At 42.3% G+C, this 19,964-nt stretch overlaps 1 protein-coding gene across 2 annotated transcripts in view; it reads right to left on the bottom strand.

The window, feature by feature from the left end:
* ppp1r9a (protein phosphatase 1, regulatory subunit 9A) overlaps positions 1-19,510 on the bottom strand; it is a 47,021-nt gene extending 27,511 nt beyond the window's left edge. For both annotated transcript variants that reach the window (XM_069698041.1, XM_069698050.1), the window contains exons 1-4: positions 19,171-19,510; positions 16,340-17,876; positions 4,652-4,784; positions 2,265-2,385 (exon numbers count right to left, since the gene is read on the bottom strand). In XM_069698041.1, coding sequence (XP_069554142.1) covers positions 2,265-2,385; positions 4,652-4,784; positions 16,340-17,734 — 1,649 coding nt within the window. In that variant the 5' untranslated portion in view covers positions 17,735-17,876; positions 19,171-19,510. The remainder of the gene's footprint in view (positions 1-2,264; positions 2,386-4,651; positions 4,785-16,339; positions 17,877-19,170) is intronic.
* Positions 19,511-19,964: the final 454 nt, after the last annotated feature.

Genomic DNA, 19,964 nt, shown 5'->3' with positions numbered 1-19,964 from the left:
AAATGAAAAGATTTTACAGTGTGATGTACCCTGTGGAATTTCACACACTTTGGAAAACTAATCGCATGTACCGTTTAAACTTTAATCCATAACTATTTCATCTGACAGAATATTTATAAACTGGTGGTAGTGAGTAGATTGAAAAAAAAAAAAAAAATATGTTCCTGAGCAGAGTCCATTTGTCAGTCCAAATGTCCAAACTGGCCACATAATTTTTGCACCTATGTTTTTTTTTAACTTCAGCATCTTATAAAATGCGGAACGATTTTAAAGTAAAACTACTTTCTGCCCATTTCGCTTTAACCAGATTCAAGCTGCTTTGAGTTTCAGTTACTTTCATTTGTAGTTACATTTAAAAATGTTTTCGTAATAATTTTTAAAGAGACAAACAAAAGAAAGGGAGGAAATATACAAATGGTAACATAAAATCAGTTAATTGTTGTTGTTTTTTTTGAAAGGGAAGAAAAAGGAGGGATGTGAGTGCTGGGTGGGAGCGAAAGATGTGAATAGTTTAAAAGAATATAAATAAGAAGAAAATTACAAAAACTTGGACTTTTGCAGCTTCCATGCATATGTGATTTGTACCAATAATTGCGATTAATTGTCTTTTTCTGTTCATTTTTATGCCACACAAATAACAATGTTATTATACAAAGCCTATTACTGAAATATAGAAAGAAACTACTGCCAATGACAGGTAATAATAATCAAAATAAACAATGTACAATGGTGGTGCTAATTCTCCACGAGCCATAAGTCCATAACATCTAGCTGTTCTTATACAAATGGAACAAAACCATTTTGACAATTGTGAAAAATAAACATCCCAAATAATTGCAATCTATTGATTATGTAATAATTGTGAAACCGCTGGTGACCACTAATGTCGTTGTGAGTGTACAACATTTCATGGCAGCCCACAGTAGGATGTTTTAGTTTGGACCAAAGTGGCTGCCGTCCCTGGAGCAATGCCGCGAGCATGGTACGGTTTATCAGGAAAAACACAGGCCCTGTCTTCAGTTAAGCTTTCATTAATTTTTAACACAACAGCCTCCACACTGAATAGACTGTAAAGAACTGAGGACCAGAAATGTTTCAAAGTTTCTTCATTTTAACTCAATGAGGAAACAACTCAAATCTACAGACACAGCAATGAACTTATGCTTCAGCACAGCCTTCCTCTGATCTTTTCAACTTTTCATACCCACTCCTCCCACTCACTGAGGGAAATGAGACTTTTTGGAGTCAGTGAAAGTGTCAACTTAGAACAGATCAACTTTACTCACGTTTGAACAAGCTGCTTCTCCTCTACAGCTTGTCTCCACCATTTCTTTCTGCTTCCTACATTCTAACTAATCTCACTGTCATGTTCCTGAAAATGGCAGCCGTGGCTGCTACATAAAAGACAAAAAATTAATCCCCAAAGAAAACACACCTACCGCAAACAACCCCAGTGTATTAGGGTTCCCAGTTTCTATAAAGAGCTTACAGCTCTCACACTGCGTTGAGTGGAACTGCTTATCAGCGTTTTAATCTGTTTATGGAAAACCTGAACACACAGACAAACTAATAGATAGAAGCTCGTAGTTTAGAGGCAGAAAACCACAGCTTGTCTGCTGAGAAGCTGTCATCTCCTCTACCCCTAACTGAGTGCTTACTTGGCACTGTTCACACTTTATAATGCACAAAAGACACACAACACACACACACACACGCACGCACGCACGCACGCACGCACACACACACACACACACACGCACGCACGCACGCACGCACACACACACACACACACACACACACACACACACACGTACATCATGCAGGGACACACAGAAGCACGCTGTGAATATGGGAAACTGGCAACTCCAGCAAACTAACAGAAGAGAAACATAATATACTCTAATGTACATGTACATACACACACACACACACACACACACACACACACACACACACACGTCCCTACACACGTACAGTCCTGTGCAAGAGTCTATGTCCCAGACTGTGCGTGCCTCTCCCGATGGATCTAATCTGAACCCCTGCTGCTAAATCTGACAGGGACATAGTGTGACTGTATGTGAAACAGAGTGAGAGTGGTGGTGGGCGTAAACAAAATAGCTGATTAACTGCTGTGTGCATTTTTCTACAATAAGTGCATCTTTAGTTCTGCACACACTGATGTTTCATGTGTTTTCTTTTGTTGTCTCCACACACACTTTGGTCGGACATGTGTGTAGGATACCCATTAGGAAAGCAGCTCTCACCTGCTGTCTCTCTCAGCGGCTCCACCTTCAATGACGGTTTTGACAAAGATGCCCAGTTTCTCCAGACCTGCATCAGCACCAACACCCATCCCGATGATACTGATCCCCAGGCCATCTTCATCTGAAAACATCAAGAGCACACAGTTAAAGAGTTAAAGTCTATATTTGTGTTAGTGTGATGGGGTTAAGGGCCTGACTTTCCAATCAGCTTATATCCAATCGTTCATATATATAATAGCCTCTGGTAATGACATGTTGAGTGTAGTGTGGGATACGAGGAAATATGTATGAATACATACATACGTAAATATGACCAAAAACATCATCACATTTTCACACAAGTCTAAAACAAAGATAAAGAAAACCCAATTGAACAAATGAAACCAAAATATGACATATTTGTAAGTGGCAAAAGTATGTGAATCTTTGCTTTCAGTGTCTGGTGTGACCCTCTGGTGCAGCAACAACTGCATCCACACTATTATTATTTATTTATTTTTTGTCGTGAAAAAAAATTTCCCCTCGGGGATTAATAAAGTAACTACCTAACCTAACCTAACCTATACAATAAGTGTTGATCAGTCCTGCACATCGCCTTGGAGGAATTTTAACCCATTCCTCCGAACAAAACTGCTTCAACTCTGCCATGTTGGTGGGTTCTTCACATGAACGGCTCGCTTCAGATGCTTCCACATCATTTCTATTCGATTAAGGTCAGGACTTTGACTTGGCCAGTCCAAAACATTAACTTTATTCTTCTTTAACCGATATTTGGTAGAACGACTTGTCTGCGTTGGGCTGTTGTCTGACTATATGACCCACTTTCCGGTGAAATTCAGACAAATGTCCTGATACTTTAAAATGTGTTGATTTCATTCAGAATTGATTGTTTAATCAATGATCACCCACCGCCTTGGCCCGGACGCAGCAAACCAGGCACAAACCATAATAGTACTGCCCCCATGTTTTACAGATGGGATAAGGTTCTTCATTTGGACTGCAGTATCTTCCTATCTCCAAAAGTAACACTTCTCATTTAAACCAAAAAGCTTTATCTTGTTCTAATCTTTTCACAAAACATGTTGTCAATTTTTGGAGAGCAGAGGCGTTATACTTGCAACCCTGCTGTGCACACCGTTGTTATTCAGTGTTCTCTTGATGGTGGACTCATGAACATCAACTCATGTGAGAGAGGCCTTTAGTTGCTTAGAAGTTACCCTGGGTTCCTTTGAGACCTCGCAGGCTACATGCCTTGATCTTTGTTGGTCAATCACTACTCGGGAGAAGAACAATGGTCTTGAATTTTCTTCATTTGTACAAAATCTGTCTGAGTGTGGATTGGTGGAGTCCAAACTCTTCAGAGATGGTTTTGTAACCTTTTTCAGCCTGATGAGCATGAACAGCTCGCATTCCCCCTGTTCATGCCACGATACACTTCCACAAACGTGTTGTGAAGCTCAGACTTTGATCTTTAGATCCCTGTTCTTTAAATAAAACAGCGCACCCACTCACACTTGATCATCATATCATTAACTGAAAACTTATGTCTCTAATTTCACCTTCAAATTAAAGTCCAAGTATAATATTTTTGTCTCATTTGTTTAATTGGGTCCCTTTATCTGATGATGCATAAGGGGATATTTACGCAGAAATATAAACAAATTCTGAAGGGTGCATAAACTTTGAAGCATCATTGTACAGCTGATTTATTAATTGAGAGGAGGAAGAGAAATCTTCCTACAACACATAGGCAGGCTTTCATTAACATAGGAAATGTGCTTGATGGGAAATTCCCTTCATTCATCCCCATCCTGCATTAATTATTCAAGAATTGTTAGGGTTACATAACAGTGAGTGGATGGTGGAATCCTACAATGTACAGTCACTCTATTTTAGGTTCTTGGCAATACTCAATTTCAAAGCAGGAAAATCATAATAGGACAAGACAAGCGGAAAAGATACAGTATCACCTCTTTGTGGCTCATGTGGGGGGAATAAGGACAAACTGTGAACCTGTGAATTGTGTTTTTAGTGCAGTTGAAGAGGTTTGTAGAGAACTGCTACTTTGCAACAAAAAAAGTGAATATATTTATTTAATTGTTTTTAAAATAAGACAGCCTTATTGTTAAGTTTTTAGTCATCATGTGAGAAAAATGGATAAAGAAATACTGAAAGAAACAAATTAAGACAGTGACAGAGAAACAACTTAGATACAAAGAAAAAAACAGAAACACATTTAATAAAAAAAATAAAAAATAAAAAAAAAAAAAAAAAAAAGAAGAAGAACTGTGACATCCCATATGTGGGTGATTTTCTCTGTTGGGTTTGATGGGCAACTGACAGGATCCACCTCCGCATTAAGACGCTTTTAGATTTTTCTTTCCCACCTTTCTCCAGCTCCACGGGGAAGAGCTCCAGTTTCTCCACCCTCTTCTCCAACTCATACTCAGCAGAGGAGGCCACAGGATCCACCTCCTCATTACGTCGGTCGTAGTCCTCGTTGGAATAGGTGTTGAACACCTGAAAAAGACACATAAGGACATGGCAGTGGAGGCACACAATTAATAATATAGCAGTCCACAGAGATAGACTAGATTAAAGGCAATGATTATGGATCTTTAGGTAAGTTCTATAAAGGAGATATCATACTGAACAAGTGGCTTTAATTTGGCATTAATAACATTAACAAAGCTACACTTGCCAACAAATACAAATATAGGGACTACTTTTTTTTACAATTATGACATTGGAAAGGGAGTAATGCTGCTATCTCACAATTTTATCAACATGAATAAGAATAAGAATAAGAGCTTTTACGTTCCCATCCATGGTAAATACAACACTTCTTTTAAGTATTATCTACAAAACTAAGCAAACAACGATGTGGTAAACAAGGCCTCGATAACGAAGCCACGACTACAACCACGAATCAGCCTATTGACCAACAACAAACTGCAATGTGGAAACAGATAATGTGGTAATGGAGGATCGGGATGCCTCTCGCCTCCTCTAAACTGTGTGGTCCTTGTAGGAACCTCTCCTCCTGCAAGAGTCAGCTGTCACTTCACATCTCATCCCAACCAGGCGTTCCCACTGCTCTCTGCGCCGAGCAGGAAGGGGAGGAGGGGAGAGAGCTGACTCCAACGGGCATGCTCGTGTCACATCTACAGTGTGGTGTTCTGCAGAACGCTGGGTGCTGCTACTGAAGAAAGCGGTGCATGGGTATGCAAAGTGTTTATGGAGATAGATAAACATGCTTGCACGATGGCATGAACATCATCCCGGCGGCCTCGTGTGTCTCTCCGTCAGACAAACACCTGCACACTCACTCCGACTGCAGCTGCTATTATTAAACTCTGAAAAAAGTAGTGACATTTGCCACATAGTGTTGTCTCCTGTAAGCATTCCCGAAGAGGGTGTCACACGATTTAGCTTAATGACGTCAATCCTCACAGTTATTCACAACGCTGCACGCTACTCATCTGTGATCACATATTCGCAGCGGAGATCAATATAGCGTCATGTCGCATCACATGTATTGATTCAAGCCTCACGCCAGATTTGTGTTTGTCACTTGTAACATGTGTGCATGTATGCACTTTAATGTGTGCAGAGTTAGAATGAGATCTCGCAATAGGCAATGGAGACTTCTGTTATATTTTAAACCGTAAATATGCATGAAAAATTAAAAATCTGTCAAAATATTTTTGTGTTTTAGTTCCACATTTTTCATGCCGTATCGGAGGCATGACTAATACCTCACCACATGATATAGATGCAACAGACTACACGTCCTCTGGTTAAGAGACAGTGTATTGGTTGTGTGAACAGCTTGGGCACATTGATATAGCGTGATGCTTTATTCCTTCCTCTGTGTGATCCCGTGTGAACTCTGTTCATGACCTCCCTGTCATCAATCATTCAGTGTGATCAACAGCCTTGCATTATTAATGCTTGCATGCACGCGCACACACACACACACACACACACACACACACACACACACACACACACACACACACACACACACACACACACACACACACACACACACACACCTGAAAAATGCTAGCACCAGCCCTTGCACTGTCCTGGACGTCCTGGATGCGATGCCACCATTGGCAGTTGGTGCCATCTCTAATGGCCTCTCTCAGTCACTGTGCTATCTACAAACACATTAGCATGTGGCCAGCGACAGACAGAGAGAGAGAGAGAGAGAGAGAGAGGAGGTCATGGAAGAAGAGGAGGACTGATGAGGATGGATCTGTGAGGGAAGGCAAGCGAAAAAGAGATGGTGGAGGCACAGCGAAAGAGAAATAAGAAAAGGGCAGGAGAGGGAATTCAACAAATCTGAGAAACAGACCAAGTGAAAAGGCAAAAGATGGACAAGAGAGCAATGGAGACTGAGAGGGAGTGACAAGATAAATGAAACAGCGTGCACAGGGGAAATAAGGATACGTAGGAAGAAAGAGAAACAGAGACAGACTGCATCGTCAAATTGAAAGCATTGACCCACAACACAAAGACAACGGATGGTTATCTGGCTCAAAAAGGAAACTACCAGTACACATCTTCATCCAGTCCAAACACTAAACTGGTTTGCAGTTACTCACAAAGCAAAGTCACAGCTAAAAAATGATTTAAGAAGGAATAAAAGAGGAAAAGGAGCTTGGTGACACGTAAAGGTCAACAGGAGCATGCTAATAACTGATCCCATTACCTTGTATAGCCACAGTCACTTTGAGTTGAGAAAAGTGTTCCCATTTCTCTTCTAAGATAGGGTGTATAATATCTTCTTGTTCTATGACAATAATTGGATTTTGTTCTGATCTGAATTAACAGCGGAGAGATAAGGGGGAAACAGAGAAAAGAGGATTTGGTACAGCATTGTGTGAAACTGTGTTTAACCTTGGCAGGATGGTAGGATACTGCTGCCTGCTGATTTTATTACTGTAGGGAGGTGAAAAATGGCCAGAAGACCGTACATGCAGCTGGCAACCACTCGTCCAACAGCTGTGGGGTAGACTGTTAGGGACCATAATGGCTGTACTCAACCAGCATTTAAACTGACCATAAATTACCTATACATTTTCATGTGCCATCGCTCCATTTACAATTTTTAAGTGCAGGTAGCTCAGAAAAAAGGCCTTAAATTCTTTACACGAGGCACAGTTTGCCAACAAAATGGGGGCGGCAAAACTTGGCCGAGCCAACAAAACATCGCCTGTATGCTGGGACAGATGAAAGAGACAAAATAAAACCTGACAGCTCCACTAAACCCAATTTGACGCATATCAGTATGTTGACCCACATAATCCAATAAACTGATCCTTGAAACAGTAGTCAGAGTCAGAGCACTCCACCGTTATCTGTTAATAACTGTGTGAAATCTATATTCTGATTACCACACCATGACAAACATATACAGGTTTTCACTGTCATGTACAGTCGGTGTGCACTGAGGCCCGTCATTATGCTCAATTGCAATTCAGTATATATTGAATGGGCTTCCCACAAGGACAGCCACTAAAAGTGGAAGTGGACTGAAGTATAATGGGCCGTCTCCCCATGTGGTGTCTCTCTGGAATTGAATTTGAACAGTCTTTTGGAGGATTTAACGCAACACGCAACCATTTACATGTAAATATATTCTTCTACACTGTCTGCACTTTCCTTTAAGCGTAACACACAATTTTGGATTAACATAAAAGCTTATCCCAAGTACAAAATTTAAGGACATTTTAGGACATTTCTTGATAAATAATTTTAATCCAAAATATCTAAACCCTAAAACTTCTGTACATGGTTTACAGTAAGAAAGTTAAATGCACTGATCATCTTACAGCAAGCCTCTCAATGTCTGATCCATTCATAAACTCATTTCCAAACATAAAGAACAGAGGCTTACACAGAAATACAAACTGTAAAGTCCAATAATGACTGCCTCTGCTCTTATATTACTTTGCCATTCCTCACTGTCACAAATCATATCTCTTCTCCTCCCTTTCTTGTCCTCATTGATCATTTTCACAACAAACTGATCAATACCCCTGACACCAAACACACACACACATTTTTGTATTTTGTCAGTTAACAAACCTCCAACAACAGAAGCACTGACAGTTAAGTGCAGACCAGACAGCGGTTCTGCTTGGACATGCCTTCTTATTATCTTATCTTTGGGCCTCGCAGAAGGATGGAAGGAGTTTGTTTCTACTCCTCTGACTTTGCTGTGATCTTTGGATGCTGTTGCAGATGCTGTGACCCTGCAGATTCCTGAACACGTTAAACCACGGACTTAAATGGAGCTGAGGCCTCTCTCAGCAGAAAAGCCTCTGTCCTTGTGTTTGTATGCAATTGTGTGCATGCAAAGGGTGCAACTGTAAATCAGGTATTTTAGTGATAACAATAGGAGTGTGTCTTCATGAAGGTTTTCTCTGTATGTCCTGTCAGTTACAGTCAGTTGAAAGCCCATTGCAGGATCATGTCTGCAGGTTCATGTCTGCAGATGCATGCATACAAAGGTGGTGCTGCTGAATAGGTAGGGTGGATAATCCACTGATCAAATCTTCGTCGAAATATTGCTCTTGATGGTCAGTCCAACTTAAAAAGGTAGCTCACAGCCTTTGGACAAAAGTGAGAAATGGATTCAGCTATTATACATGCAGAATAAAGATTAAAGTCACTGGCTTCGCTGTTGAATGACACCCTGCAGCCACCTCAGGCAGTCTGTCTGGATAGCTTCTGGGCTCGTCCAATGGCTCCCCTGATGGCAGAGGATTGGCCAAAGGCTAATACTGAGACATCGGAGAGGAGAGAGGCAGGGAAAGCTGAACAAAAAGTAAAGCGTGGAGAAAAATGGAATTAGAGGATGGGGAAGTAAAATGAGAGGGAGAGAGGGTGGACTAGGACAACGACAGCAAAAGAAAGGAGATGCTGGGGGAGATGCAGGAATCTTTAAGATGTTGCGAGAGTGGAGAAGTAGTAAATTAAAATGAAGACAATATCCAAAGAAAAAGAGAGAAACAGAATGACTCGTATGATTCATGGGTTAGAGCAGCAGCAGACAGAGAGGCTATTGAAGAGTGAAATAGGCAATAAGAGGGAAATAAAGAAAGGAAAATGAAAAAAAACAAAGATAAACTGAGGAGCGGGTGAGGCTGGGGGTAATTTGCTCCAGGGTTGTCTGGGTCCCTGCCTAAGATGGCACGGCATGGCGCCCATTCCCGGTGAGCAGCCTCTGATGGTATTAAACTAGGCCTTTGGTGTGTTGGTGCCAGCGCTGTCACCCGCCCTGCGCCTTCTAGACAGTGGACGCTGCCCAGGGCAATAACAGGCTGAAAAACCCAGGAGAAATGTTCCTACTGCTGTGGCACAAGCCCAGCAAACCCTGCAATGGATTAACGACAGCCTGGCACACACACACACAGACACACACACAGGCTACTCTGCTGCAACACCTCAGCAATATTTGCATTCCATTACTTCTACCTGTGGCCACACACACACACACACACACACACACACACACACACACACACACACACACACACACACACACACACACACACACACACACACACACACACACACTCACACACACACACACACATTCACACACACCACCAGGCTGGAAGAGCTGACAGGTGCTGAGGAAAGTGTTTGGATTCTGAGGGGACGAGACAGTCACCGATGATGGAAATTAATTAATAACTTGCAGGAACAGACTGAGATTGGCAGATATAAAGATTTGGAGATGGGATGAGTGAGAAAGAAGAGTACTATTCAGTATATGCTTATACAAGAGGAGAAGTGAGAACATACAGGAATTTACAGTCAATTCAAGGCCACCCTGTCTGTCTTCTTGACACACATCACCCCTCATGTGAGGAAGTGACACTGACAGGGGATGCCACAATCTTAGAAGTCAGCATTTATTTTTTTAACTTCAGATAGAGCTTCTGCATACAGAGCAGACACACACACTGTGGACATCTTTGAAGGAAAAAACACTGTCACAATGTTCTCTTAGAAATGCAATAAAGATTTAATTTTAGAGCTGTGATTTGTTTTCCTGTAGCAGGCTCGTGTTTTACTCTCAAGAATGCATTTCAGTCTATTGTCTACAGTACAATACAACTGGGTGCCATGACTCCCACCAACATCCAAGCCACTGGCAAACGACAGGACAAGAGATGCACAGAGAAAGGGAGGAGAAAGAGGGGCCAGCTAAAAAATAAGTGGGCGGAGACAATTAGCATATACAGTGAGTGGGAGGCAGGGATCAGAAGTAACACAACATGTTGCTTGTTACAGACCATGCCCACTTGCTATGGTATGTAATTCATTAGGCTGCGATAATGATTTGGCAGAGTGTGGGACCATATTTTTACAAACCACTCAGTGTTATCTGGACTAATGTGAATGTGGCACAGATCCATAGAATTATCTTAAACAGGACTAAAATGGTTGATAGTGTTTGATAACGTTTGAGTTCTCCTTAATTGGGATTCAGACTCACTATGAACAAGGTCATGGTGACAGTGCAGGAACCTTCCGAAACACAAGCTTAGCAAACACAGAGAACATTTGGTCACGTCAACTCTGTTCTGTGCAGTTTTTTTACTGCAATAAAAAATGACATTGCACTGATTATGCCATTAGCACGGGACCAGATTGGGTAGGTGGGGGCTTGGATGATGGTTCTTGACACAGTCTGCTGTGGTGCAACTGACCAGCCTCAGAAACCACGAGGCACATCTCACCTTTCCCGGATCATTAAAAATGCATCCCCCGGGGAGGATCGGGTGGCACCGAAACAAGCAAACAAAAACACAACTGCATTAATAATGGAGTGACTAAGCTACACACACATGCACAAATACACACATACACAACAGTAAAGAGTAGTTGTACCTGTCAGAGATAAGAGAGGGAGGAAAAATCTTTGGAGTCATGATGATTTGTTTCTCCATTGGCTGCAAAAAAATACATTTCATAGGACAGTGTGGACTGAAAAGTATCTTAAAACACTGCTGTTTATGCAGACTATTGGGAGCAAATACCTACATAACATCACACAAGACTGTTGCAAGACTAGTTACGAGCCAAGAGCTTCCATGAGCCTTCCCAAAAGAGGCTTTGCCAGAACACCCGATTGTCAGTCTAACTGCGCTCAGCTGCTGCTTTTTCCTGTCGAACCAAAACGTCAGCTGTTATAGTGTATAGCTGCTGTCACAGAGAGTTAGAACTCTCTTCATACAAAACCCTGTTCTCTCCCATTATAACCCGACACAGACTGCATAATGAAGAAGTTGACAGCCAGCTTCATCCAGCTCACAGAGGGAAAACTCTAGTATTCAGGCCACAGGAAGAACTGGAGGCTGAAGGATAGACATTCAGATCAATAAAGTGCTATAATGGAAATAATACAGCAGAGTTTTTCAGTGTGACCCTGTTATGAGTTGTGTTTTTGTTGACTCTGACTCACTCATCGATTGGAAGAGGGAGAAATTATACATCTGCAATACAAATTTGTAAGCTGAAAAAGCATCCACTGCAACACAAGACTATACTGAAGGAGATTAAGCTGAAGCACTGCTGTTGCAGACTTTAGATACTATTTACAAATAACATTGGCAAAATCCATGTCTGCCTTGGATCCAAAGATCAAGAAATGCTGTCACATATATCATCACACAGGCTGACAAACTAAAGTAGAGTAATCCTTTCTATCAGAAAACACGGTCAGAAAGCAAAGTTCTTGGCAACAGGCCCTTTAATTTGAGCTGGTCCTTAAAGACTGTATTAGGTAATGCTCCAGATAAGGGTGCTTTTGGAATCACAAATGTTTACTGTTTATCTGTGTCTATAACATTGTTGAATTAACTGTCATGTACATAAGGGATGGCAAGGCCAGAACTCAGACTTGTGGCACAAAGCTGGGAGCCTCTGCAGTCTTCTGCTGTATTAAGGGCAAATGAATGAGCTCCAAAATCCTCAAGAGAAATAACCATCTCTTAATGCCTGACAAAGTCTGAGGAACGGCACCGTGAGGATGCAAGGTGGTTTTTAGTCTGTTTTTCGGCATCAGCAACTTTGTCTTTATGTTCTTTCATGCTCCAGTAAAGTGCAAGATGAGTCTGTGAATTGGTTTCATACACCGCGGCCCGAGATGCAAACACGCACTCGGCAAAAAGTACACAGAGAAAATGTGCGCAGCTTGTTTTTGTAACTGAATGTTTGCAGTGGGATCTAATCTGCAAGTATGAACACATCAGTTGAAGGCAAATGAGTCAGTGAAGACATATCATCCTGCACATACAGCGTATCCTGTTCAAATCTAGGGAGCTACACTTCTATATTCTCAGTATTCAAAGAAAGACACACCACAGAAAATGACACGCACGACCATCCCTTCTACGCTGCACAACAACACAGCAGTCAAAACATCTAGTAAAAGACATCCATAAAAATGTATCTACAAAACCTTCTCTACAGAGAACTGGAGTGACACATATCTATCATATCGATCATGGCTCTACTCAGCAGTCCAGTAACGGTGCAGCAGCAGAGTGTAATGGACAAAATGCCAGTCTCTTTGATCCAGTAACAGACAGCATGCAGAGTGGAGGGGCCCGATTATACAGCCACTTCAGAAGGCATTTAACTGGTGCTCCACTCATCACATCTGCTTAATTCTATTAAGATATTGCAGTGTATCTCGACTGATGATGAACACAGTTGCTCTCCGGGCACAAAAAGGGTAATTTAAAAGGTGACGTAAATGCCATTCACGTAGAGAAGAGGAGATGAAAACAGGACTGACAAAGCAGACAGCTTGAAGAGGTGGAAGACTTTTCTGTCAAACTCTGAAGGTGCAGTTTAACAAAGAAGGAAAGAAAACAGTGCATGCAAAGAAATCAGCAACAAGTGAGAGATGGTTAAAAAAACAAATTGAGGATGAGTACGATCCAGGCTAGAAGATATTAAAAAAAAGAGAGAATTAGACAGAGGAACTGAACTCTGGCTGAAATGTGTGCGATACATTCAGATCACACGATGTCTTCTCAATGTCACAGCAGAACACACTCTGACTACAGCATGTATTAAGTGCGCTAGAAAAGTAAATCTACTTTGATACTACCACATTGATCTGTATGCCACAGCGTGAATAACCAAAACTGGATGCACAAATGTCAAGGATAAAACCAGCTGCCTGACTGAACATGAGGCCTGGTTCTCCTCTGTAGGTCAGTGGCGTCTTGAAGGCAGGCTGCCGAAGCCCCTGGAGCTCCAAGCAGTCACTTTTCACTGGGTCAGTGAGGCTGTTACAGTCACAGTGTAAAGGAGGCAGCTCTGTGGGGCTGTACTGACTGTAGGCACAGCAAACCTGAGCTAAATGTTAACATCAGCATGCTCACATTGTCAATTCCAATATGATGATGTCTAGCAGGTGTAATGCTAGCATATTTACTGATGACCAAAAACACAAAGTAAAACTGAGACTAATAGGAAACTCTATGAATCAATTTGAAAGATTTTGTTTTTCTTTCTGTTATTAAGTCAGGGATTCACAAAAGCTATTCAAGTTTATCCTGAAGCAGATGTGAATATCTGAAACAAATTTCATTCCAATCGTCCAATAGTTGTTAAGATATTTCATTCTGAAGTGGTGATCTGGAGAACAGACCCAGAACAATGATGCCAAAAACTAGATTTCTAAACCCAGTATGAGAAAAGTCATCACAATAATCAGCTTCTTTGATAATCTTGTTTTCTTCTCAAACAGAAATCTGTGTAGATATTTACAAAACATCGCCAAAAGCCAGCAGTGGGTCATTTTTTTTTCCCTCGGAGCTACCACGAAGATTTCAAAATTAATTAAGCTTTCAAAGCTGGGACGTTGGGCTGATTTATCCGCTTTGCAGGACAGGATGGGCAGGACTCAGAAATGTTACACAAAGAAGAGGGAGCGTTAAGTATTAGATTATAAGACGGCTGTTTGGGCAGACCTCCTCTACAGTCTCCTCCCACAGGGGTCAAGCTGGACTCGTGCGGGGCTGAGGGCTGAGAAAAAAAGCTTTGTGTCTTTCACTATATAGTATGAAGAACAAAAGACAGAACCCTGTTTGTTCCTCGTGAGCCGATAGGATAGGGGCGTATGATGGAGAAGTGGGAGGGGTGCGTGTCTAATTGTGCGTGTGCGTCGCTGTAGGGGTGGGGGCGGTGTCTCACTTGAGTATTCCATATGATGAATGAGCGTCAGTCCTTTTCATAGAAAACAGAAGCTTTGAAACGACAGACAACAACAGAGGAGCATATTCTCTGCCCGTTCAACCTAAATGGGACAACAAGCTTTTAGTGTTCACATTCACCGCATAGTGAAAATGAAAGTTGAAAACATTAATGTCAAATTAGGCATTTTTAAATTGATCAAAATCAGATTTTGAAGGTATTTTTAATTGATATATAAAATAGTATTAGGGATGGCAAAACATCCATACATATCACATTTAGTGCTATGCTAATGCCAGATAATGTAACAACTAGATATAAACCATCATTAGTATGATCCAAGAATATGATCAAATTAGTGCTAACATTTCATTTTGAAGACACCCCTTGTGGAAATCTGTGCTTGCATCGGTGTGTTTCCTTGCACGTGCAGTGGGTCCTGAGAGGGAAGAAATGAGAAAAGAGCAGGACACACTTTGCAGAGACAGCGCCGGGTAATTAGTGAGCTAACATCACGTTTTCTCCTCAGAATAACTGGGCTAATTGTTCTGGTTCGTTACGACGTGGTAATAAATTTGATTCACAACCTGTGGAACGTTTGCGTTAGCTCAGGTTAGATCTATTATCCATAACCTCTCGACCACGCCTGTGTTTCACATAGTAGATTTACCTCCCATACAAAAACACAAACACTGCTTGTATGTCATCAAGCTGAAACTCTCAAAAATAAAAATGTATTTCACTGGCAAAATTAAATAAAAGAGATTAAAAAAAGGAAAAGGCCAACGTAAAGCCTGTTGTTTACTACTTAAAACGTTAAGCTTGTTGATTCTATATACTCAATTTGGGGATAAAAGACTGAAAACTATTTCCCATAATCTTCCAAATCCATCTCCCCAATCCACAAACAACACTGACTGCACTGTGTCCAACTCAGCAATGAAAACAGAAACAAAACATTCCAATGCAGATACAACAAATACTATGGTTAACTCTGTTCACTGAAAAAAACACTCTTGAAAAGCTGACTTGTTACCAGGAAGATGAAACTCTGTGGAAATGTGTCATTATCACCAAAAACTACAGCAGAAGCTATATTTGCTGTAATTACCTCTTAAAAATGTAGCAGCATGGATAGTAAAGACCTATGTATTCACTATCAATAACCTAAGGTAACCTTGCTGTGTAACACAACAAGGTTATGCACTGAACACACACATTATGGCTTCAGTATATTTAACAGATTATAAAACTGTAATGTGCAAAAACTCCTCTTCGAACGGTTTTACCAATGGCTTCCTGATTTTAAAAAAACAAGAGATGAGATTGCATGATGAAAAACACACAGCATCTTGTGTGAAAATTGTGTGGGTGCAGAACCAGCATGACTAACACATGCACAGATGTTCTGCTCATGATGATGTCAGATTCACGGCGGGCGATGCTTTGACCCTCAAGCTCTGCATCACAAAACAGCAACAACTTTTACCATTAGAGAGCGACAACTGCAAACAATACAAATAATTTGACATTTTAGCAACTAAGTGTATCAAAAGAAGAAAATGTAAAATGCAGAAGGTCTTAGAGGGGTAAAAAATGACTACGGTCAGATCATTTTACCAGGATCATTTAACCTCATAAAAAGGTGTGTTCAAATAACAAAGCTAACCACAATGAATGGTTCAACGGTTACTATAAATACAAGCCCGTAAAAAGGGTTCTCTGTTGTTTTAACCTACTTTTGATGAGAGCCGCACAAGGGCTTTTATGTTGGATTGTGTTCAGGGTGTTTAAACAATTTAGGCTTCCACAACACTTTTGTACAGCATCCAGCTTACCGTAATGGTAGCAGTGCTGAAGCGAATCTTCCTCGTTGGAGGGATGTCCTCTTTGTGTTCTTCTGGCAGACCAGGCATCTCAGTCAGATCAGAGCCCGGGTCGTAGACAATATCCTCATCGTCATCACCGTAGAGGTCATCCTCAGGATCCGTGCAGCTTTCCCCCCAACCCTGGTAACAGGCGTCACCATCTGCATTAAAAATCACCCGCTCATTCCCAATGTATTCCTCATCGGGTTCTTCCATCTGGTCCTTGGGAGATTCAGAGGTCTTGACTTCCTTTGAAGCGTCCCTGTCCTCTTGGCTTTCCCCAGATGGTGTAGTTGGAGTCGGCTGTGGCTCACGAGTGGAATCTTCAAATGCTTTGTCGGTAATCACAGCACCATGAGTAGGGTTTGAGGCTTTGGAGACCCCCAGATCCTCAATATGTTTTCTCGTGTCTGAAGGTTTCTCCTCTTCCTCACAAGACCCATTCACCTGGTTTCCATTGGTGGTGGCGCCAGACAATCTCCGTCCATCTCCCTCTGTAACCTTGCAAGCTATTTCTTGGGCTCCTTCCTCTTGTGGAGCCTCTGGTGGTGGTTCTGGGGTTTCAGCCCCAAGACTGGGGCTCAAGAGGTCCTCAGAAGACAAAGAAGTGGGTAACTTGCCCCCTATCCTGTTCCGGTAGGTTCCACAAACTGGAGATTGCCGTGAATCATCCTCACTGAGATCACCTCCATGGCGGTGGAATCCGTCAGGTGAGTAGAGGGCTCGCCTGGTGACTCCTTTGCAGGGAGCGCCCTGGTTGTTGTGGTCGACATTTTCAAAAACAGCACTGAGTTGACTGACAGTTGGTGAGGACGCCTCTGTTCGGGAGCACAGGGAGTCCAAGGAGTCTGTACTGCCTCTGTTGGACCTTGTCCCTCGCCAGTCATCAAGGTGCTCATGGGAACCCCTTTTATCCCGTCCGTATGAAAAGACAGGTGACTGGGACTGGTCACGTGATTGCTGTTCAAATAGCTTCCTGGTTTCAGAGAACTTTGCTCCAGCTCCTCCAACCCTTTCAGATGACAAGGAGTGCTGGAGTTTTATCACTGATCCATCAGCCTTGTTGATGAAGTTGGTGGGCTTCACCAGCTTCTGTGGCGAGGACTCATCGCAACCCTTGGCCTTAGCTGTGGTATTTTCTGAGCCCATTTGCATGAACATGTCCTTAATGCGACTGACATGGGTACCATACTGGCGGCCCCTTGGTTGTTTCACCCGCTCAAGGTCTTTGGGCTTTGAGTCTCCATCGATCCGTGGCTGGTCAAAGGCCTTCTTGAGGGCCTGAAACTCAGTCCGGTAGGCATTGCGGTGGGGGGAGGCACTCCGGATGCTGGTCCTCTCCCCCGAGGCCTCCGTCTTCATCATGATGAGGTCTTTGGATTCAGAGGGGATGTCAGCATTGCCGTGACCTCATTAGAACTTGGGAGCGAGGAGTCTAGTTTGACCTACTGCAGCACTGCTCAATCTGATCCAGCTGATGTTACAGTTCCTCAAGACCCATTCACACCTGCAGAGATAAAAGAGACGTTATTGAGATAGAGGCATTTTGGAATCTAAATGATGCGTGATAGAAAACCTCGAAAACACAAAACAGATCATTTTCAACATCAAAAACACTCTACAGAAACATGGGGGCCAAATGAATTGCAGATGCTGATGTAGGATATAAAAGCTCTTGGTACAAGCGTGCTACTGTAGTTATGGAAGCCTATTGGACTCTAAAAGCGCTCTGATGACACTGTATTGAGCATTGCCGGGCTGTTAACCTTCTTAAATCAATAATTACCATAGACATCAGTGTAAAGGTTTTGCACTCTTTTTTTGTTGAAAATGGTGCTATATGTTGATGGACATATTTGTTGCGTGGATTTTCTTTTCGCCCTGCCTCTCCACCTCCCTCTGTTTTCTATAAGCTGTGACCCTCGTAGACTAAGACATCCCTCAGCTCTCTAAACCGTCACTGGCATTATGTTGGCTCCTTCTAAATATCAGCCCTCCAACATAGCCAGGCATGTGAGCTACAACCTTTACTGTATAGAAAAAATGTTGCAGGATGCTCTCAAAGATGTGATTTGTTACCATCCTGCAGGCAAAAATACATTTAATGAAAGGCCTTTCCTCACCATTAAAATGGCTGGGCTGGAGCAGGGTAGTTAAATATTCCATACCTAAAGCCATTAATGTTTCATCCTGTTTGGAAATGCGTGCTACAGGGAGGAAGATGAAATATGACACAATAAAGAAACATTCATCTGGGACACAGAATCCATTAATCTAAGTTGTGCCACAGAATGGATGGTGTAGATGCAGCAGCAACATCAGCAGTGACTGAAACCTAAATGTCCTGCTTCACTATTCATTATTCACCACGCTGGACTCTTTCTGGTCAATGTTAACACCTATGTGAAATCCTTGTGCAAGAACATGCATCCGTTTGAAGTTGAGGAACATCCTGTGCTGCTTCGGAGGACATTGCACAGGACGCAAATGAGGACAATAATGTTAGAGGTGAAAGATGAAATAGATTTGAGGCTTTAACACTGTCAGTGGGATGAGACAAACAGGCGCACATCAGCCACACCGCACACAACATGACAGCTCAGGTCCCCCCCACCCCCCCTCTCTGCTACCGTTTAACATCTTTTTTTTTTATTTACATGTTTCCTCTGGTACATTTCTGCATGAGGCGGGACACAAATGATTGACCTTCTTCAATGATCGCAGGAAGACCAAGTTAACTGTTAACCACAAACCACGGCGATGTTGCTTCACTGTTACAAAAACAAAAGAGTCAGACTTACATTCACGGCTCCGGCTCCGTTGGGCGCCTGATATAAATAACTGTAATCCAGAGGATAAACTTGTCTGAAATGCAGATGCTCTCGTCGCAAAAAAACCTTTCGAAAATAACATTTCTCTCCGTCGCTCGTAAATAGTCCGGGGACGGTATCGCCACTTCAGAAACGCTTGGACATACTAGAGCCGCTACAACGCCATTGCAGGCAGTGGGTGATGCTGCCAGTCGCACAATGGGGGTGTCGGTGCAATTTGGCAGCTCATCTCGCTGAGAGCTGCACTGTGGCAGCACTTGCAGGACGGCAGCGTCCGATATACGTCCGCAGTGTGGCGAAGTAAACTTACTTAGCCGCAATGATAACCGGAGGATTTGCAGATGTAAAGCCTCATGTGACAGGTGTTAAAACCTGAAGTGCTGCAATGGTTCGGTCCGATAATCTGCTGCGCGGAGGGGGTTTCAGTGCGCTGCAGTCTGGCATAAATACCAACACATAGCAACTGTAACTTCACTGGCTGTTTATTTTTCATCAATGAGCTTTGGGTGGGGTAGAGAGGGTCAAGGACCACTCCGGCTGGCTGTGTTGATGTGTGATGTGTGTTCAAATTAGGGGATCCCAAAGCCTGGTGTGAGGACCAGGACGTGGTTTTAAGGAGATGAGTCCAGTCAGAGAAATTAAAGTTTGGTTTCATTTTTTTAACGCAGTCATTCAAAATCAGTGGAATGAGAAAATAGACCATTATGAAAAAAAAATTCCATCCACTTATCAGGTTACATACACGGTGCAGCTGGACAATAATT

Source organism: Brachyistius frenatus, unplaced genomic scaffold (genome assembly GCF_029030835.1).
Source record: "Brachyistius frenatus isolate BFR_SWC_R1_liver_20210118 unplaced genomic scaffold, ASM2903083v1 Contig_2, whole genome shotgun sequence".
Lineage (NCBI taxonomy): Eukaryota > Metazoa > Chordata > Actinopteri > Embiotocidae > Brachyistius > Brachyistius frenatus.
This window is presented reverse-complemented; position numbering and strand designations above follow the sequence as displayed.